Source organism: Besnoitia besnoiti (genome assembly GCF_002563875.1).
Source record: "Besnoitia besnoiti strain Bb-Ger1 chromosome Unknown contig00007, whole genome shotgun sequence".
Classification (NCBI taxonomy): domain Eukaryota; phylum Apicomplexa; class Conoidasida; order Eucoccidiorida; family Sarcocystidae; genus Besnoitia; species Besnoitia besnoiti.
In genome coordinates, this window is record NW_021703915.1 from 3,736,187 (window position 1) to 3,757,171 (window position 20,985).

Here is a 20,985-nt window from a genome sequence, read left to right on the forward strand (position 1 = left end):
TGCCTTGCAAGATTCTCGCTACGTGACAGGTCAATCTGGTAGCGTTCAACGTGCAGGCTCAAGCTTGCTCAAAGTTCCGCGTTTTTCTCCTCTTCGACACAGAGACCAAATGCAGCAAGCATAGGCGAAAACAGCTTCGTAGATCTGTGGAACGCTGTAGAGAGCATGGTGTGCCCGCGTAGAGTCCTCAGGATATACGCTACAGGAGGAATGATCAGATGCGTCCTCGAGTCCTCAATCAGGCACTCCAGAGCAAGCGCGAGATCCCGGAGGCTGGAATAGGGAAACAGAGGGCCTCCTTGTCTTTCTGAGTTCACGCCTGGCTCCGCGTGTCTTTCTCGCGAGGGGAAGCCGACATATCGTCGCCTTCATCCTGAGAAGAGATTGAGGGAGCCGGCGGAAAAAGAGATGCGGAAAGCCGCGTGGGAGAGGACAGAAACGCCCAAGGAAGAGTAAAAGCCTCTCTACAGTAGTGACCAGAGAAAAAAGAGTGTGCTCATGATGCGGAGGGACAAGGGCAGACTCTCCTTTGCTCTCCACTCTTCCTAGCGCAGAATGGAGGCCTTCAGGCCCTCGCCATCGCCCGCTTCGGCTGCTTCGTCTCCCTCTCCTGCGTCGTTCTCCCCTTCCTGCTTGCATCCAGGGTCATCTTCGTCTGTCACGTCACTCCCCTCCTCTCTGGCTCCGTTTAGTTCTTCCCTGTCTTCTTTCAAAGCTCGCCAAAAGTTTCCGGGTCTCTTCTCACCTTTTGCATTCCTCCACTCCCCCCACAATCAGCTGAAAAAACGCCGTACGATCAGTGGATTCGACGGCGCGGCCGCCGCCGAAGATGCATCGGCAAGCGGAGCCCTTGCGGACAAGCGGTTTCAGTCTGAGCATCCTTTCCCTGTTGAGAAGCAAAGCCAAACATTCCCTGCGCACAGAGGACTCGCTGAAGCGAACGCTTGCGAAGTCGACCGCAGCTGCCTCTTCGCGCAGCTACATTCGCAGGGCGAGGAGGTATTCGTGACAGAACAGCAGGATTGCGTGACTCCATGCGCAGAGGACGGCCGAGAGGCGGCGGTGAAAAGCCAAAGCCTGAACGAGGCCAATCCTCGTCGCAGAGACACAAAACCCACTCTGGAAGACACAGGTTCGAGGGGCAAGGGCGACCTCCCAGGCGAGGAAGGAAGCGATGAAGCACTTTTCTTGCCCTGCACTCTCAGCCCGATTTCGCCCCTTTATAGACAGCATCTGGAGGACAGCAAAGCGGAAGAAGTTGCTTGCGAGGAAACACACGTACCGCACAGTGGCGACGGCATCGTGGAGAAGGCCACAGCGAGAGAAAAGTTCACCCCAGACGTCATTCTTCTCGAAGGTAGGACAGATTCGTTTATAGTTTCTAGTCCCAGCATCCCCTTTTCTCTTTCTTTTCGCGACAGGATTCGCCAAGCTCTTCAATCGCGCTTGTCACTAACACGCGCCCGTCGGTCTGCCGCGAAGGGGCTTACTTAGTTGCTCTGATGTCTCCGATCTCTCGAGGTATCCCGCCTCGCTTGTCTCACTGTGCTGCTCCTCGTCATTCTCGCAGCAGTCCTCTCGTGTGCAGAGGACGCAGGCGTTTCCTCTTCGACATTAAGACTCGTCTCCGTTGTGCTTCGTCTCTCCTCCTCTTCTCCCTCCAGGAGGCCTCTGCTGTGCACAACCTACACGATCTCGCCTGCTTAGACACAGCTTCACGGCTGCGAGCTCCCAGGAGTCTCTCGTCCCCTCACTGCATTTCTGTCTCGCTGTCTCGCGGGCTTTTCTTCGCGTATTTCTGTCTTCCTGCGGCAGGTTTTCTTTTTTTCATTTTCGCGGCTTTTCTGGCTGACTGGAGTGTGTGTGTGCCGCAGACCTCTCTGCCTCGTGTGAGCCGACGGCGGAGGACGTGCGTCTCTGCGCGCAGCAGCTCGGGTTCGCGTTTCCTGACGACTTGCCGCTGCTTCCGCTCGCCCGCGAGTGCCTCAAAACGCCGCTGCCGCCCTCGTGGGTCGCGTGCCGCTCGCAGCGCGACGGCGCGATCTTCTTCCACGACCAAACCAGCGGTGAAAGCACCTGGGAGAACCCAGTCACCGCGGTCTTTCGACAAAAACTCCAAACCGCGAGAGGCGAGCGCACGCGCACCCCGTGCAGACTCACAGGAACAATGCAGGCACCAGAAGGAAGCGACGAAGAGGCGGAGGAAGGAGCAGGACATCGACGAGAAGCAGACGCGGAGGAAGGGGTGCCCAGGCCTGCGGGAGCGGCAGGTAAAGCAGACCCCGAGCGCCGCAAGGGCATGCCCGTCGCCTCAGCCACGGATTCCTCAAAGCCAGCTGAGCGAGACGCTTGTAGCGCCGCGCGACGAGGGAGAGAAGTCGCAAGCGAATCGGGAGGCGGCGGACTGAGACCGCCGCGCGAGGAAGCGAAAGCAGGCGCCGCTGCAGGAGCCGTGGAAGGGTTTCGCGGAGACTTCGGAGGGAAAGAGACAGGCAGAGCGCGCGATGTGCAAAGCCGCGGAGATATCTCTTTCAAAGACGCGCGAGGCAGCGACGATGAAGAAGGACAGTTTCCAGAGTTGCTGTTGCCGCTCGACGCGGCGCGCGAAGAAGGCGAGTTGGCAGCCCCTGTGAAGTCCGCGCAGCACTCGGGGAGCAGTGCCGCGGAGGCAAAAGCAACGAAAACGCAAAAACACACAGGTGACCAGAAGGCAGCGTCAAAGAGCGCCAAGAAACAGGGTCACAAAGGAGTAGCTTTTCTTCTCTTCGAAGAAGACGCCAGCGAAGTCGAAGAGGGCGAGGCCGCCCCGGCGCCCTCTGTCGCTCTTGCTCTCTCCGATCGCGACGGAACGCCTCTCGTTGCGTCTCTCGCCCGGTCGGCCTGCGCCGCTTCCTTCCAAGCGCTGGAAGGTCTCTCCTCGCCGCTCACTGTGGCCTCGCTGCCGCCCGAGGGGGAGAAGGAGAACGGCATCCGGGAAAAGGCGTCTCTTGCCCCGGAGCTCTCACCGCCCCTAAACTCTGTCGCGGCTCCGGGGGGCTCAGCGGACCCACCGCGGAAGGGAGGAAGCCGCCAGGGGGAACGCCAAGACATGGACGAAGCGCTTGAAGCGGCACCCGAAAGAGGTCGCGTCGGCACACTCCTCCCCTCGCTGAAGCGGCACGACGGAGGCGACAGTGCGACAGAAGAAAGGAACTCCGAGCGCACAAAGGACACGCGAGCAGATACTCTTGACGTGGTTCTCAGCACTCCCCTCGCAGCGACAGATCTGCGGTGCTGGCGCGCGCGGAGGCATCGGAGGATGCAGGCGCTGGGCGCGGCCTCTGCAAGCCAAGGGGACTTCAACGCTCGCCCTCGAGAGCCGCAGCATGCCTCTTCCGGTTCCCTCGTTCGCTCTCCGCTGGCGGTCTCTCGCGTGATTTTGTCGCAGCTTTCCTCGCCGTCACGCACGGCCTCTCGTTCCGCTTCTCAGTCTTCCTCTTCCTCGTCGCTGCCGGGCTCATCTCCACGCTTCGCGTCTCCGCGGTTAGGGTCGCCTCGCCCCGCAGCCTCGCCGACCAACGCCTCCTTCTTCTCCCCTCAAACTCTCGCAAGCCCCGAAAGGTCCCTTTCACCCAGCGAGCGATACCCTGAGGAAGCGGCCTGCCCCCGGTCTCTCGCGGCACCCGCGGCCAGCTGTCTTGCGCCGCCAACGTCTTCTGCCTCCTCTTTCTCTTCTCTCTGTTTAGCCGTTTCGAAGTCTTCATCTGACTGGCAATCATCCTCCTCGCCTCCGCGCGTGCGTGCGTCTGTCGCAGACGCAGGCGCGGGAGGAGACGAAGTCGAGGAAGAAGAGGGAGAAAAAGAAACCGGAGGACGCGATTTGGAGGCCTCTGGAGCCAGGAAGCCGTTTGAGCGGCTGTCGTCGCGTCCACGCTCGCCGCAGAGTGAGGAGTTGAACGAAGGCCAGCTGCCGGCTTTGGCTCTCAAAGGAAGCTTCTGCAGATCCATTTCGCTAGACGGAGAGCCAAAGCGAAGTCAAAGGATGCAACTTCGTCAGAGAGAGAACCCGCAGGGAGGGGCAAACCGAGACACTTCCGTCTCTCCTCGCCGCCTCCCCCCCCTCCGCAGCACTGCGCCTCCAGCTCGGACGCCCCAGCAGCCTCCCATGCCTGCCTCCTCTTCGTCCCCTTCCCCCCTCTGCGACCCGTCTTCAGCTTCTTCCGCTTCTTCTTCTTTTTCTGCATCTTCCTCCGCTTCATCTTCTTTTTCTGCGCCTTCCTCCGCTTCACCTTCTTTCTCTGCGTCGTCTGTGTCTGTATCTTTTCAGTCTCCTTCCGCCCGCGCGATGTCGTTTTCCTCCGCGTGTGAGGCGGAGGGCAACTGGGAGATTCTGCGCGGCGCGCTCGGCTCGCCGCCTGTGCCGCTGCTGACTGTCGCCTCGCGCGTGACCTCGCGGGCGACGTCGGTCGCGAGCTCGCAGCGCGAGACGCCAACGCACCGGGGTCTGTCTTCGCTTCCGCTCTCGCCCGCTTTCTCGCATTGTGGGCTTTCCGCTCCCCGCGCAGACCCCGCCGTGGCTGCCGCAGGCGCGTCAGACGCGTCGCGCGGCTCCTCGCGCGGTCTTTCTGCTGAGGCTGGCGCGGCCGCCGCCAAGTCTCCAGCGTCGTTCGCTCAAGGCGAATACGTGCTCTGCGCACGCGCAGAAATCGGCCGGGAGCCGCCGACAGTCCGGCGCTTCTCCCCCTCTGAGGCGGACTCGCGCGGAGATGGCGAAACACCCGCTTGGAGGGGGATGGAGGGTGAGGCGACGCGAGAGCGCGACGCAGGGGACGGTTCAGAGGCTTCCATCGGAGGCAGCGATGGCGCCGCCTCCCAGCTGCTGGAGCCCAAAGCTAGCCGCCCGATACCCGGGGAGGCGAGCGACGCTGAGGGACAGCGGACGACTCTTGCTGCGGTTTCTGTCCCGCTGCAGAGACACAAAGATGACGAAGCCACACCTGACGATGTCGAAGGTGAGCCGCCGGAAGCCGACCTCGAGGCGGAAAGGCCAGAGGCGAGAGCGGCTGCTGGAGGCGGCCAAGACGCCCCACAGGGGCCTGCGGTGTGTCGATTCGCGCCCGAGGCTGCATCGGATGTCGAAGCCGTCGAGTGCTCTCGCGAGCGCAGGGAGAGAAGTGCGGACGAAAGAGAAACAAGTCCAGACGCAGCCATGGGAGAAGAGGCCGCGAATCGTGAGGCACAGGCAGGCGCAAGGGCGACGCACGAGAAAAACCGAGCAGCGAAAAGGTCAGTGGAGCAGTTCATGTGTGGCGTAGACAGCTGCAGTTCAGACACACGAAAAGCTGAAGAGGGTGGCGAAGGGGAATCCTCCCCTATAAGCGGACTGGCCTCACAGGCCAGTCCGACGCATGCGTCGTCGCGCCTCATTGAATGGGACTGCGACGCTGGCGAAGCCGAGGAGGACGCAGGCGGCGGCGCCGCGGGCGCGGCTGCGCCCGGAGGGAGGCCGGAGTGCGAAGCGCAGCTGACGATGGAGGCAGCGCCACAAGAGAAACAAGAAGAAGGAACAGAAGAAGAAAAAGGCGACGAAGGGGACGTGGAGAGAGAAGAAAAGCAACAGACCGGCGCAAATGGCAACGTGGAGGGAAGGAACCAGGGTCAGGGCGACGCGACGAGGCACGTCGATGAGGAAGCGCGAAATCGCGAGGGCGCGCTGCCGCGGAAAGAAGAGGCAGAGAGCTCTACAGAAGAGTACGATGCAGGGAGGGCGGGTGAAGAAGCGCTTTCACAAGGTCTAGACAATGAAGAAGCAAATGAATGCGAACGCGTCTCTCAAGGCAGTGAAGCCAGCCTACAAGCGACGCGACGCCCTTCGATCCGAAGGGACGAGGGCGCAGAGGAGGAAGAAAAGGTGTCAGAAGAGGGACTCAATGGCAGCGAAACGGTCGTATCGCGTTGTAGCATTGAGCTGTCGTGCATCCTACGCGATTCTCACCAGCCCTCATGTGGCACTGCGAGATCCTCTCCCCAGTCTTCACATTCCCCCGAGACGCGCTCGCCTTGGGCGCCAGCAGACGCACGCGAAGGCCCCCGCATAGAAAATCAGCGACACGCCAAGAGCCGCGGCGCCGAGGTCGAGAGGGTCGGAGACAGCCGAGAAGAAGAAGAAGGCGTCTGCGGCGTGCTCGCGCTTGAAGCAGACCGGAATGCTGAGGCGTCCCTCTCACTCGGACCGGAAGCCTCTGCTGGAACTCCTTCGCCTCCAGCGGGAAATCGAGCAAACCAAACGCGCGGCGGAACCTCGCCAGCAGATTGGCTCTTTGCCAGGCGGAAGGCCTCCACGGCTTGCGGGCTGCGCCGCTTCTTCTCTTCGTCGACGTCTGCGTCTCTCCGTTCACTGCGTGCAAGTCGCGAGTGCCTCAACGAAGAGAAGGATCGCTGCCCTTTTGCGCGGCCTCTGGCGTCTCGCTCGCGCTCTGCCTTGTCCGTAGGAGAGGCAGAGGTAGAGAAAGAAGAAGGAGTGGCTGCTCAGGCTGCAGCGGGAAGCGAGGCCAACTCACCTCCCGAAGGCCGCAGCCAGTTTCCGACGTCCCCTGTGGCGAGACGCCAAGAAAAAAAAGGCGCTTCACCTGCCTCGGCTGCTGACGCAGGCCACAGAAACGACAAAGGATACCACGAGCATCCAGATCGTTTGGCGCAGAGGGAGCGAAAACCTAAGCGCGCGGCCTTTTCGGCTGTGCGAATCGCGGAAGCTGACCTCCCTTTGAAGAGCGAGAAAGACACGGAGGAAATCGCAGAGTACGCGCAGCCATCAGCCAAACACGTTGCGCTTCGTCTGTCCTCCGAGGGTCGTGGCGGCGCGCCTCCGCAGGTGCTCGCGGCCGTCCTCGCGAAGGAGAGAGAGATTGAGACGCAGAGGAGCAAAGCACAGGAGCGGACGCGAGAAGAGGAAGTGCGCGGCGTGAAGCGCGAACTGGCGGAAGCCGTGCGCCGCAACCGCGAACAGAAGGAAGGGCATGCGCGCCAGCTCGCGCGCCTCATCGCGGAGAATGAGAAACTGACTCAAGAGGCGCGCGAAGCGAAGGCAGAGGCAGCGGCCCTTCGTCGTCGCCAGGCGGCTGCGGCGCCGGCGGAGGAATCCGCACAGAGGACGCCGCCTGAAGCCTCTGAAGCTCCGACGACTGAGAAGCAAGAGTGCTGCTTGGTGCTTGAGGGAAGAGAACAAACGAAAACGCTGAACGCCCCTCCGCCGACGGGGACCGAAAGAGTAAAAGAGCCGCGGCGTCTCATCCCATTCGCGGAAGGGACAGGAGAAAACGAGGCGGAAGAAGACCGAGCCACAGACGAGTTGAAACTAGAAAGCATTTTCAGAAGAGAGGCAAGGACCCCCCGGAGCTGCCAAGCGGGCGCGACGAGGCGCACCGGACGAGGCGAAGAAGGGCTTCCGCCTCCTCTGCGAGAAGAAGCGACTGCCAACGCGAGCCCACTGCGTCACATTTCTCTCTTCGGGGCGGCGCAGCGGGAGAACAACCCTCGCGAGGAGGAGATTCACGCAGAAGAAGAGGTTTCAAAGAGAAAAAGAGCCGCGGAGAAGCCTGCGGGGCTGAAGCGACGCAGAGCAGAAAGCCGCGAGGGCGAACGCGACGCAGGGGGGGAAACAGGGGGAGAGAGAGCGTGGGCGGCCTCTTCGCCACGCACACGCGACGACGGAGGGGTGGACGCAGGCGCCGAAGAGGACGGCGGGAGTTCACAGCCGCCTCCTCCCGCTGAAGCCGAAAGGGGCCTCCGAGCCGAGTGGAAGGCGCTGCTGAAGCAGCGGCGTTTCCTCATGTCTTGGCAGAGCGAGCTGGCTCGCCACGAAGCCAAGCTGCAGGACGTTCAGCGGAGTCTGCAGGAGCGCGACGCAGCTCTGCAGGATCAGAGTCTTGCCTTCCATGTCGGCATGAGCGCGAAAACGCAGCAACAGGAGGCGCGCGAGGCTCAGCTCGCCGCAGCGGAAGGCGCTCTCCAAGCGCAACGCGAGGAAGTTCAGCAGCACGGAGACGAGCTCAGGCAGCGCGAGACACGTCTGGCTGCCGCCGAGCGAGCGTGGGAAGATCGCGAGCGACAGGCGAGCGCGCAGCAGCAGCGAGAGAAGGACGAAGATGAGCGGCGGCGGGCGACGCAGAGACGCGAGGACGAAGAGCGACGCCGGGTGCAAGCGCGAGAGAGCGAGGACAAGCAGAGGCAGTTAGAGGCGCGCGAAGAGACTTTGAAGACGCAGGAGCGGCAGATAACGTCGCGCGAGCAGCAACTGACGGAGCGCGAAGGCGTTCTTGCAGATGCAGAGGAGAGACAAAGAGCGGAGGCGCGCAGCGTCGCGCGCGTGCGAGAGGAGCTGGTGGCGGAGCGGGCGCGCATCGAGGCGCTGCGGCGCGACCTCGAAGCGAGGGAAAAAGACTTGCAGGAAGAAGGCGAAGACCTCAAGGAGGAACTCGCCGAGCAGACGGCGCGGCTGAGGGAGAAGGAGGAGGAACTGAGACTCGCGAGGGAACGCCACGAGCGAGAGAAAGCGCGGGAAGCTGAGAGACTCGAGGCCGACTGGCAACGCGAGCACGAAGAGCACGAGGCCCACGAGAAGGAGAAAGCAGTCTGGGCTAAAAAGCAAGCTGAACAGGAAGAGCGCATCCGCGAAAGGGAATCGCGGTGTGCGCTGACGGAAGAGAAGGCTGCCGCTCTAAAGCGCGCGCTCCAGAGAGTAAGCCGTCAGACGCAGAAGGCGCACGACGAGTCCGAGAAGCTCAAGGCGCATGGCGCTCCGCGGAGACTGCGCACTTTGGTAAAGAAAAGCACACGGGGCTCCCGACAGTCTCTGACGCCTCATCAGCCCGCGTCTGACTCCGCCGCTGAGATCTCGACGCCAACAATGTCTCCTCTCTCACACGCGGAGTTGGGAACGCATGTCAAGGCGCGCTGACGTTTAGGGTCTAGGGTGCGGCCGTCCGACGCGCCCACGTTTCCTCTCGCTCTCGTCATCTCTGGAGGGTGTCGCAGGCGGAGGAGGCGGCCATTTCGCTCTGCGTGTCTGTGAGTTTTCTTCTTCTCTCTCGTTTCTCGACTCCCGCCCTCTCAGGTGCTGAAGGTGCAGCGGGCGGCGGCCGTCCGCGCGGCGTCGCCTGTCGAGCCCTGGGCGGGCAATGCGGAAGGCATCGACACTTCGTGGGACCCCTCTGCCGCGTCCCTCGTTTTCTCTCTCTTGCCTGCCTCGTCGCCGCTTCTGCGAAGGCCGCCTCAGCTTCCGGAGTCTCCCGGCGGTGGCGCGGCTCACCGCCAAAACGAAGAGGAAGAAGAAGAGCAAGAGGCGCTGAGCGGACTCACCTGCGCGCTGGAGGCGTTCGCCGATCTCGCGCTGCCGCGCGCGAGTGCCTGCGCGTCAGCGCGGTGTCGGAGTCTCGAGTTCTGTTCGCTTGAGAAGCGAAAACACGAAACCTCTCCGCCCGCTGCCGCTGCGTCACCCCTCTCCGCGCCTGCGTCTGCGAAGGCGCAGGAGCCGCAGACGGGGGCAGGAGGCGAGGGCAATCAAGCACAGACGGCCACGCGCGGGTCGTCGCTGCCGGTCTTCTCCTTCCTGGAGGATCCCCCGCGAGGTCTCGATGCGTCTGCGCTCGAGGAGCTCCGCCACCTGGAGGCCGAGGTTGTCGCGTTGCTGCTGCCCTTCCTTGAGGCGAAGCGGAAGGCTCTCAGCGCCCAGCGACACGCGCTGCGAGAGAGCCTCCACCGGCACAGCCTGCGAGTGAAGAAAACGAAGGACAGCAAGCTGGAACCGGCTGAGACGAGTGACCGCGCAACATCCGAGGAGGCGGGGAAGAACGAACCACGCAGACGCCCAGACGCTCGCGCAGAAAGACACGCCGACGACGAGGCGGCGGACGTGAGCGCGAGTCTCGAAGAAGAAAGAGAGTTCCTTGACATTCAGCTGAAAGTTTGGAACGCTTCAGCGAGGTGAGACGTCTCGACGCGAATGATGCCCGCAAACTCGGTAGTCTCTGCGCAGGCGTGAGTAGGTAGCCAAGCAGACGCATCTGCGTGGATAGAAACTCTTTGAAGGATACACGAGTTGCGAGGCAGAAGGGCATCGCCGGCCGACTTCTTCACGGCGCTAGGACCTTTTCTCCCTGAACGAGCCTCGCGTTCGTCTGACTCGTCGCTTACAGGACAACGAATCTAAGCTCAGAAAGTCCGATGTGCCTTGTGTCGGAAGAAGGCATGGAGTTGTAGATCCTTTTGCGACATCTTATGCGTGCGTCAGTGTATACGGAAGTCGTTAATGCCCATGGGATGCAGCAGAGATGCATTTGCGCGTTCTAGTTTGAAAACTCTAAGTTCACGCACACAACCGACCTTCACAAGCATGCATGAGAACGTATGCCGTCAAAAGTGAATGTGCTTCTCTTTTTCTTCCTGCGTGGCGAGCGTCCTTCCTGCTGGGTTTTCTTGGTGCGACGGAGCAGAGGCCTACACCAAACTTAGCTCCTTGAGGCGAATCTGTGTCGCGTCTTCTGTCCTCTTCGCTGCAGGGCGGTGCGTTTTCTCCTGCCGCAGGTCTCTCGCCGCGTCGCCTACCTCCAAGAGCGGCAGCATCAAGCCTCGGCTCTCCCGGCCTGCGCCAAGTCGTTCTCGTTCCTTTCGTGGCTGTATTTCGCTCGATCATCATCATCACCGGAGGTGCTTATGCCTGCCTCGTGTTCTGCGCCCGCCTCGTCATCTGCTACCCACGCCTGCGCCGGGGGCGGCCCTGAGTCTCTTCTTCAGCCTTTCGCGCGGGCGAGTCGGCCCCCTGCGGGGAGTGAAGATGGCGTCGCTGGCGGCGAGCGAGGCGCTCTTTCCTGGAGGCGAAAAGAGACCGATTCTGAAGCTGCCGGGGCAGGTGGTAGACACGCCCAGCCGTCGAGCCCGAGGCCGCCTTCTCCGCGTTCAGCGCTCTTCGCTTCTGTTTGTCCTCCGCCTGTCTCTTCTGTCTCCGGCCTGCCCTGCGTCCATCCCTCCTACTGGCGCTACTTGCACCAGGCGGACGCAGGCGGGGAGTCTCTCGCTGCTCGCCAGGCGGATTCCGCGGCGGCTGCGCGGGCGCGGTTGGCCGGGCCCTCGCCTGGCGAGAGCCCAGACGACGCCTCTCGTAAGCGAGAGCGCGCGTCGCCGCCGCTGCCGTGGAGCCTGCCCTGGGGCGGCTTTCCGTTTGCAGATCCTCGCTTCCTCCTCGCGGGCGCGTGGCCTGCGCTGCCGCTGCCCTGCCTCCAGGCCTCCGAGGCGGTGGAGCGCTGGGGCGGCCCCAGCTGCGACCGCGAGGGGCGCTGGACCCTCTCTGGCGACAGCCGCGGCGGAGCTGGAGACTGCCAGTGCTCCAGAGGAGACTGCGAGCGGCGAGGAGACGGAGAGAGAGAAAGAGAAGAGGACAAACCGCGCGGACGGCGAGTGCCAGCGAGCCACGACAGGAAGCTGCCGGGCGATGTGGGAGCCGCTGCCGCTGACCAGCGGCGCACCGAGAAGCGAGAAGTCAGCGAGGACACACAGAAGCTGCGTGTCAAGGTCCTCAAGCGGTCACAGGATGCGGACGATTCGCACAGGCGGCAGAGTCTTCCTCACGGCGCTGCCTCTGCAGCGCGGCGGCGCGAGGGAGCTTCGACAGCACCCGACATCCGCCCCAGATGGAGTGCCTTCGGGGGACATTCCGACGCGGAGTTTCTCGCCGCAAGGAGACATCTCGGTTCAGCGAATGCGGTGCTGACGCGAGCGGAAGCGGGGAGCGCGGGAGACTATTGCGACGGAGAAAACGAGACAGAAAAGAAGCCCCGGAGCAACTCTGGCCTCCTTTGGAGACGGACGCGAAGTCCCTCGAACGCCTGCGAGCCCCCCAGGAACTCTGCGGCCCCCCGTTCCTCCTCAGCAAGCGACTTCGGAAGGTGCGCGGCCAGAGCTTCTCCGCGGCTATCTCTGAAAGGGACAGCTGCGGCGGAAGGGCTTCCTCTAGCACATTTTGGATCTCCGCCAGAGGGGCTCCGGCAGTCGCTGCCTCCCAGCGGAGGGGCTCGACTCCTGCGGCCTCCAACCTCCCCTTCGCGCCATTACGCCGAGCGTGTTTCGCTTTTCCGCTCTGCGCCAAGAGCCGAGGGGGGAACAGAGTCGCAGGAAGGCGTATGCTTCGCGCGGCTTGTTCAGGAACGAGAGGAAGAAATCCAGGCGAAAAGGCGGCAAGCGGCGCTCGACAGAGAAAAAGAGGCACGCGACCCCAGCGGAGGCCGACCCGCAGATGCAGAGACAACGCTGACGCAAAACGAGCGCGCTTGGAGCTTCAATCCACATATCTTCTCGGAAGGCCTGCAGCGAAGAAAGTATCCACCCTTGCCGCCTACAGCCAAAGACGTGTGAGGCACCTCGTGTACGAGAGAGAGAGAGAGTAGAAAGCTGCACATACAATCACGCGAAAGAAAGACACCCGCCCCGAGCGCCGAGCTGATGAAGAGAGAGCTCGTGCGAGTGCATCAGCGGCGGCGCGGCCTTGTTGGTGTGCAGGCGAGACCTCCACAGAAAGCAGAAGAGAAGCAAGGTTCCGTCTCTGCAGAATATGAAGCCTCCATCGCCCGAGGAGGCGCTACCGGCGTCACGTGACTTTCTGATGAGAGTATCGACGGTGTCTACAACCTGTTTTGATCCTGCGGAGCTGCTGACTTTAAATTCGAAGACAGCGGACAGCCCAGGCCTGTTTCTTCCACAACAGGAGAACCGCGTGGAAACTCGACGCGGCTGCACCGTGGCGGAGCCTACTCATTTCCAATTGCATGCAGCCGGCCTCAGAACAGACTAGCGCCGCGGCAGCTCATCTTTTGTCTTCTACTCGTCACCGCTGCCCCGCGGCTCGTGTGTGCATTAGGCCCCTTCTGAGGCGCAAAAGAGGAAGTTATCGCGGAGATTTGCTGCGGTCCTTGTGTGTAAAAACTCCAGTCGCCTTTTAAAGAATCCTGAGAGCTCTACGAGCCGTAAGGATACCACCGCGGCGCACGCCGGCTTCGCTAACTCGTAGACTTATCAACTTGGATATTGAAGCGTTTGCGATGAAACCTCAGTGAACCGGATCCCGAGACGCCTCCGCCCGCGAAACGAGAAAGACCGCGCGCGGTTTTATTAGCTTCGAAGAGGACACATGTTTTGGGCTATCTTCAGTACTCTAGAGACTACAGTGTCCTTGCTTAATCGACTGCAGTGGCCTCTCAGATGCGGCAGCCGCCACGCGCGTTTTCTCCGTCGGAGCTCTACAGTACGGTTCAGTTTGAAAGCTTGCAGCATCGTGTATCAAGAGAGGGAAGAAGGACGAACTCGCGCGCGTCCGCGCAGGGATGCGCTCCGCGCCTGCCGCGCAGGAGGCTGAGGCAGACGGAAAAGGCCTTCCGCCAGACACTCGAACCCCGCGACAGCGAAGAGGTCACACGTATTGAGCGCAGTCTCACTGTCAGCGAAACTCCGTCAAACGCTCTCACCCGCTGAACTGGCAGCGCGCACACACGCGAGGTGAAAGAAAACAGGAAAGGGCGTCGCGCCCCGCGGCCGACGGACGCGTCTCCGGCAGATCAACGAAACGCCGGCGAAAGTCCTTGGTCTCTGGCCTGCGCGGCCTCTGCGTGGCTTTTGAGGAAATCACCGCTCGAAGAGGAAGCGCCACCCAGCGCGGCGAACGCAGCTGCGTCAGGAATCTCACGACGCGGGTGCGGGTGTCGACGCGCTGCAGGCGGCCTCCTGGCGAGGGCGACGGAGAAGAAACTCAGTGTAGGGGTCGGTTCTGCGACGCAGCAAACAGGCAGACGCCAGCGAACAAACACGCAGTTGCAGACGCACGCAGCAGGCAAGAAGGTCGATACCCTGAAACAAAACAAAGACAAGACGCGACGCGGGCGTAACAACTGAGAAGCACCTCGCCTGCCTACCGCGACAACACTGCGAGCGGAAGTGTGTTGTTTGAAAAAACCAATGCCCAAACTCTGCGTGGTCGCGCCACGTGAACTCACGTCCTCCGTATTCCGCGCGCGCTGAGCTCTCCCACCCTTCACACAGGCGTCCATTTACAGATACATGTGTATAGGTCTGCATGTAGAGACGTATACATATAAATATATGCAATGCAATGGCGCCTTAAAAAGGCCTGGAAGAAGAACGGCGCGTTGGGTGGCAAGGGAAAGCTCCGACTAGCGAAACAGGCCTCTCCATACCGGGAGCGAGAGGCGTAGAAACAAATGCACCTCGGAACAGACATGAGTGAAAATGGTTTTCGAAAGACGTAGAGGACGCAAGAATCGGCTAGAAATTGAAAAAGTAGATTCTCACTTTCCCGCAAGGATGACCTTGGCGTAGTGCACCCAGCCTCTGCTCATGTTGATGTCGAGATCGAGGACGAGTTGCTGTACCGACAGCATGCCGTCGGGCGAATGGTGCGCCAAATTTCGAATCCTTTCGCGGAACTAAAAACAAGCAGCGCACACATTCGGGAACAAAAGCGATTATCTAAAAAAACAGCTATGCATAGATGTATATATCTGCTATATATATACGTATGGAGAACAGCAGCATGAATCTCATGCGCGATCTTAAGCGGCTGTCGCGCACTCTGAGGACGCAAGGCATGCAAATTTTCGAGGTGAGAAAAATCAGCGCGCCAGGTGCGAGTCGCATAATCGTCTCTGGCGTGCAGCACACGATAACCACAAAAAATACACCTCACACACAGTCAAATATTTACTTCGAAAGAGAGCAGGCGTACAGGGCGCGAGCATCGAAAAAACGGATGAAATCAGCTGCCTCTATCCCTGGTATTCTACGAAAATTGACGGCCCCAGACTCGCATTTCTGAATAAGGATGAGTAGTGTGGGCGCCACAGCGAACGCGACGCCGGATGCACTCTAGTTGAGTCGAGGGGCTCGGTGATAGCTACATAGTCAGCTAGCGAAACACGTACAGGTAGATAAATAGGCAGATAGAGATACAGATAGATATAGAGACAGAGGTCGAGATAGATAGGCGGATAAATAGACATATATAGGTATAGACGGATAAGTACACAGATATAGACAGAAATAAACAAATCAACTAATGGTACTAGATAGATACACAGAGGAACTCTGGTAGAGCGACGGAGATGAGGACAGTGGCCTGAGCAGAAGTTGGTCAACTTACTGCCTGCGCTCGCGCTTGATTGCGCACTTTCTCTTCTGGGGTCGAGGACGCGGTCTCGCCCCAGTAAATCACCCTGAGAGAAAAAGTGGAGACAGAGTTGCGTCGCCTCGATCAAGGCGTTGACTTGGAGAGGAGGCGAGGAAGACTGCGGCGGTGCTTCATTCATACGCAGAACTTCCTCTCCCGACAGTGCTCAATGCAATCGCGTGTGCACCTCTAAGGACTAGGTTGGTCGCGGCGAGATCCAAGTCATTCTCTGGACGTGGCTCTCTCTTCTCTGCAGTTCGCCAGCCAGTGTTGTTGTCCAGTGCATTCTAGGCGAACGACTCTAGTTCGCTGCCGCAGAGTGTGGCAAAAACAGAGAAACCGACCCGGTATCGGACAGAAACTGGCGTTCCGCCGTGTTTCTCCGTGTGTGTCGAGTCCTTGCCTGTAGTCGAAGCCGTCGTCGCCAGGGACTCGCGGCCCGTAGATGAGGGAGACGCCGTGGCGGTTGGGGTGAGGCAGCTCGAGGGCGGTGCTTCGCAGCGTGTGCATCAGTTCGCGCTGCTTGACGCTCTCCAAGAGGCGGTTTCCTTCCTCGCGGAGGAAGTCAGCCAGCGAGAGCTTCGCCTCCGCTCCAGCGAGCGCCCTGAGACGCCGCCGCCGCGCGCGCAGAAGCGACGGCAGGGGCGAAGTGGCGGGGGAAGAGGCGGACGACGAGGAAGACGAGACCGACGCGGGAGAGAGCGGCAGGTCCTCGCCAGGCCAGGCGCCCGCGACCACGCACGAGGAGAGCGCAGAGGAGAAGGGGACGCGCGCCCGGCGCTGCTCAGGCGAGGCCGCAGAAACAGGCAAACACGCCGAACTCGACGGGCGCGAAGAGGCAGAGGTGGAGCGCGGCTCCGCGCGGTCTGCCTCGCCGCGCGCGAAACAGTCTTCTCCGCCTTCAGGCGAGGCGGGCGCGAGGCTTGGGGCCGATGGCGCGCTTCGCGGCGCGCCGGAGCTCGACAGGCCCTCCTCTTGCGGCGAGGCTGCGCCTCCGTGCGCAGTCGCCTCCTCCTCTTCGTGCCGTCCTCCCTCCGCAGACTCGCGCGCACTTGCCGCTTCTGCCCGGCTGCCTCCGCCGCCGCCTTCCGAGGCTACTGGGAGTCTCGCTTCCCCCTTCTTACGGCCTGAAGTGCCCAGCACCCGGCGCCTCTTTGCACACGAGTCGCGGTCGCGCGTCGCGTCCTCCGCCGCCGCCGCCCCCTCGGGATGCGCCTCTGCGTCGGCGGCGCTCCCCCGCTCTCTCTTGCCCTCTCGTGCGCCGTCTGGCTCCGCGCCCGCGGAGGGGGAGGCCTCGCGGGGGGCAGACGCGTCTGCGGCTGCGCGCAGCGCCTCCTCGGCAGCGGCGCGCGCGTGTTCCCTCGACGCAGGGAAGACGAGGAAGGCAGAGTCGACGAAGTTGAGGAACATCTCTGGGCGCAAAGGCACGGCCGCACAGGCGGCGGCGCCCGACGGCGAGCCGTCCGCCGAGCGCGCACTGCCGTGGCTGCGCACCGAGAAGGGTGAGTACGCCGACCGCAGAGGCGAAAACACGTTGGAGCTGCTGCGACTGAACCGAAGGAGCGAACGCTGCGCCGACGACGGAGAGGACGGGTGAACAGAAGGGAGCGCAGGAATCGGTGCAGCCCCGCCCGCGGAAGGCGCGAGTGCTGGCGCACACGAAGAAGAAGCGGCTGAAGAAGAAGAGACGACAGACGAGGAGCGAGCGTATCCAGAGATAGGAGAAGACGCGTCTCGCGAGCAAGAAGACGACGCATTTGGAGCCCGCGACGCCGACGGAGGAGGACGAGATGACGGCGGCGCGTCGGGAGAACTGGCGGTCTTTGGAGGGTTGCTGAGAGGTTCTTGAGACTGCACGCGCACGTTCTCGATCTCCCTGTCGCCTTCCGCATCCAGAGACTCTTCAGCCCCCGCTCGCGCCTCCTCACGCAGGCTGAGGGAAGAGGGAAACAAGGAACTTTTTGGCATTTGTGCCGCCGCAGCCTCCGCATGGTCCGCGTCTTCCGTCACCCTCGCCGCGCGGCTGGAGCCGCCCTGTTTCTTCTGCTTAGGTGTATATACACCGCCGCCCGCCGAGCCAAGGAAGCAGAGGCGACCACCGGGCGCCCCCACAAGCGGCGTGTGCTTCTTCTCGTTTTCGGTCTTTACGAGTTTCCTGGTGGACGCGTGCGCGAGAGGGAACGTGGTTTCGCTGCGGCCACCGCCACCCTTCGCGGGGAGTTGGTCTTTCTGGCGCTCGCGGCGATTCAGATTCCCCATATCCGCCAGCAGCTTCGCCGCGCGAGTCGCCTGGCCTCTGCGCCCTCCAGAGAGGGTCGCCAGCTGTCCCTCGGCGCCCGAGTGGGCAGCCGCCGCCGAGGAAGGCGTGTTGCCGCGCTTCTTCGCCTCGGGGCCTCTGGTCGCCGGCGTGCCGGACTCGGCCTCTTTGGCGGCTGGGGCCTTCGTGGGGGGGCAGGCGCTCCGCGTCCTGCCGTCTCGAGTCGTTGCCGAGCGAAGCGCATGTCGCTTGGCAGCCTGCACCACGCCTCTATCCGGGGCTGGGTGGCTGGCTTGCGCCTCGGCGGCCTCCACGGCGGCGGCGCCGCTGCGGGCGGGCACCTGCATGCTTGCGAGGAGGAAACGACACGAGGACGCAGACTGCGTCGGAGAGGCAAGCGGAGGAAGCGGTGGAAGCGAAAGAAAGCACAGGGGAGAAACGAGGAAAAACGGGGCCCCCGTGAAGGCGCCACGAGATGCCACTGAGCCACAGCCAGCCAGCGTTTCAGGGGTCAGGTGTCGAGCAGACGACCGGGGAGAGAAGGTTTGAGAGAGAAGAGGGCAGCGACGCGGCGTTTGAGCGGCGACGCAGACAGCAAAAACCCAGAAACAATTCGCGTAACGGGGTCGATGTCCTCGCTCCGTGACTCAGCAGCGGCCTCGAAGGCAGCGACGGGGATGAAAGGAGGGTGTCTCCCGGGGGACGCGAAGAGACTACAGCAGGAACAGAACTGAAGGAGGAAAACCAAAGGGGGAGAAAAAAGGGAAGGCTGATGGGTTTGCGGAGGCCTGGTCTGGCAAGGCCTCCGCAGTCCTGCGCGGCAGCAACCTATCTCCCCGTAGGGCGGAGGAGCGGCTAAGCGACAGGTTGCAAACAAGAAAACAAACCGCTGCCGGAGTCGCCGGCGACGGTTTGAGGCCAGTGCATGAGCCCGACAGCGGGGGGGCTAGACACCCCGACGGGCTAGCTACTCTTTTGTTGGGCTTCGAAAAGAGGGGGAAGCCAAGGGATCGTTCACAAGAGACAAGGAGAGACGCAAACTTTTGCGTGATTTGCCTCGGCTACGACTGGCACGCTGAGTGCTCGGTTGTCTACAGGATACCCGCTGCCAAGTCGCGCGATTCACTCCTAGACGGCGCATGGAAACGAATGTTCACGAAGACAGGCGGGAACGTGGCGGACGGCAGTGCACAGAGAGCCGGTCTCGGGGTGGAGAGCAAAGCGCTCCTGAAGGACCTGCTCCGAGGGCCGCAGACAAGCTGGAGGACGGGGGCCTGCGAATCGCAAGAGCAACGGGCGACAGGACCGTCCACCGAGGCTGTCATCTTCTGTCGACAGAGGAAGGCGACTGAAAGCGACTAACGCTGTTCTTTTGGTGGAACACAGCGAGGATCCGCGGTCGCTCGCGCCCTTGGGGAACCTTGAAGAAGATCGGTCCTCCGCGGTACAGTCTGAGCCGCCGAGACAGCGGACGAAAAACAGGACTTCAGACAAGGAAGACGCCTGCTGCGGCAAGCAAGAAGGGGGACTGGAAAGGAACGAAGTGAAGCAGATTGGAAAAACGGACGCGAAAGACGTTAAAAGAAGCGAGCGGGCGTCCTCTCGAAAGGGTTGGGCCTGCCGCCCGTCCCGCGGTTCTACTTGTCGGCAAGACACTGGCAAAGACGCAAACGTGATCGTGTGCGCGTGGCGAGCGACACCCGTCGCGCACGCAGGACCAACGACGCAAAACACCTCAAAGATGGACGCGTACCAGAGCTTACCTTATGGACTGAGGAGCAAATGGCCCCCCATTTTGCCAGAAAAGACATTCATCGCGGGGGAGAAGCGCAAATCATGAAAGCGCGAGGAGGGGAAACACCGCTGCTTCTGACTCCCTCCCGCCACACGCGCTGCATGCACGCTAGCTCGTCCACGCGGAGCGGAACGGCGAACGCCGCAAACCAGTCACAAGAATGTTCCGATACTTGCGGCGAAAATACATGCGTAAGGCAGTCTGTCTTTGATTTGTACCCTCTGAGAGCTTCAGCTTGCGTTAGGAGCTTCAACGGCCTCAAACTGTGAGAGCCGCTGCCCTACGCATCGAACGGCGACACCGAAAAACACTTTGAAAACGGGGTCGCATACTCACTGCATGTTTGGTCTGGGCGAACGTTCCAGCCGCCAAAGTTGAGCGCCTTTATAAACTTTCCAATAACGCGAGTTGGTGTTGGAGGCAGCTGTCGTCGTTAATATCAAGGCGAAGGATCGAGTAGCCGTCTGTCAAGTGTTTCCAATGCCACCCGGCCCCGCGCGGATGAAACGAGCATAGCTGTGAACACGCAGCTTTTTTTGGTTCCTTGTTTGAAGTTCACATTTCCACGGCAGTCTTAGAACTCTTTTGGTATTCGCGGCAATGCGGTTCGAGTCAGGCCTCTGGTTATGGATGGCGTTCATGGTTTAGGTCGAACTTCGCCTGGCGGCTATCGCGTGTTTCGTTCTTTAGCGGCCCTGGAGAGTTGAGAGGAGTAGAGCATGTCAGTCTCAGATGAAAAGGCTGCAGCAGTCGTTTTTCCACAGTTCGCGTGCCCGTTAAGCCAGTTGCCTTCCTTTGCGGCAGGGGAGTCAACATTTAGATCTGCCCGTAATGAAAATGGCGTCGCCCGTAGTGTCTGTGTCACACGTCGCACACCCCGCTAGCCGTATCTGGCTCAGGCAGTGCTGCTGTCGGGGGAATGAGTACGGAGTGTTGCTGTAGGGGGAATGAGTACGGAAAACAACTTGACCGTGGTTTACTCGACATTCCTGGCGGCGAACTGCAGAATTCCAGAAAAAGCGAGGTGGCTAGCCCGCCCGTTGCTCTTTTCCTGAACAAGCCGACGCCTGCGGCCGCATGTCATTGATTTGCCTCACACCAGGCTCCCACACACCATCTGAGTTCAGTTTTTAATGGCGCAAACTTTGCTGAGCTTGATGGGGCTGTAGTGAGGTTACACGAACGACTGTAAGAGGATTTCCGATATGAACTCTATGCACCACCACTTCATGAACTTTGCTGCAGCAGCCTCGGAGTTGTACGAATCCTTTTCTATTCGGCTTCTGGAGAACACCGAAAAACTTAATTAATCTTTGCCGAAATCAGCTACCCTGAATCTACAGGTTTATTTTGTAAACGTACTTTTTGTTTACGACTGCGTCACACCATCAACCCTAATACAGCTAAAAGCGCTGAACTTCAGTATCCTACACGATAAAGATTATTCCAAGTCGAAGTAGCTCATACACTGCTGATGTCACGGATGAGCTTCCTATGATCTTCGCGAGGCTGGTTGAATGCGTCCGTGCGCCTGACTGGAGAATCGCCTAGCTTGGAGCACAGATACGGTGCGGCAGCTTCGGAAGTCTATGGCAATTACAACGCGAAAGACTGACTGAGCGGATTCGCGAGCGGAGCTCGGCTGAGAGCCTGTGAATTGCGATTTGTAGCGTTTGAAGTCTCGGAGTCGGAACGGCTCCAAAAACAGACTGGGGCGAGCAGCTCGAC

At 61.1% G+C, this 20,985-nt stretch overlaps 2 protein-coding genes across 2 annotated transcripts; one reads left to right on the plus strand and one right to left on the minus strand.

The window, feature by feature from the left end:
* Window positions 1-555: 555 nt before the first annotated feature.
* BESB_075180 (uncharacterized protein) lies at window positions 556-12,384 on the plus strand (the record flags this gene model as incomplete). The annotated part of the gene is made up of 4 exons (XM_029365891.1): window positions 556-1,357; window positions 1,875-8,797; window positions 9,092-9,960; window positions 10,536-12,384. 4 exons carry the CDS (start codon window positions 556-558, stop codon window positions 12,382-12,384), a joined length of 10,443 nt encoding a protein of 3,480 aa, XP_029218375.1.
* Window positions 12,385-13,580: 1,196 nt separating this feature from the next.
* BESB_075190 (uncharacterized protein) lies at window positions 13,581-17,809 on the minus strand (the record flags this gene model as incomplete). Its single annotated transcript, XM_029365892.1, has 4 exons — window positions 13,581-13,869; window positions 14,332-14,465; window positions 14,611-14,684; window positions 15,550-17,809. The coding sequence occupies 4 exons, from the start codon at window positions 17,807-17,809 to the stop codon at window positions 13,581-13,583; spliced, it is 2,757 nt and encodes a 918-aa protein (XP_029218376.1).
* Between the last annotated feature and the right edge of the window lie 3,176 nt (window positions 17,810-20,985).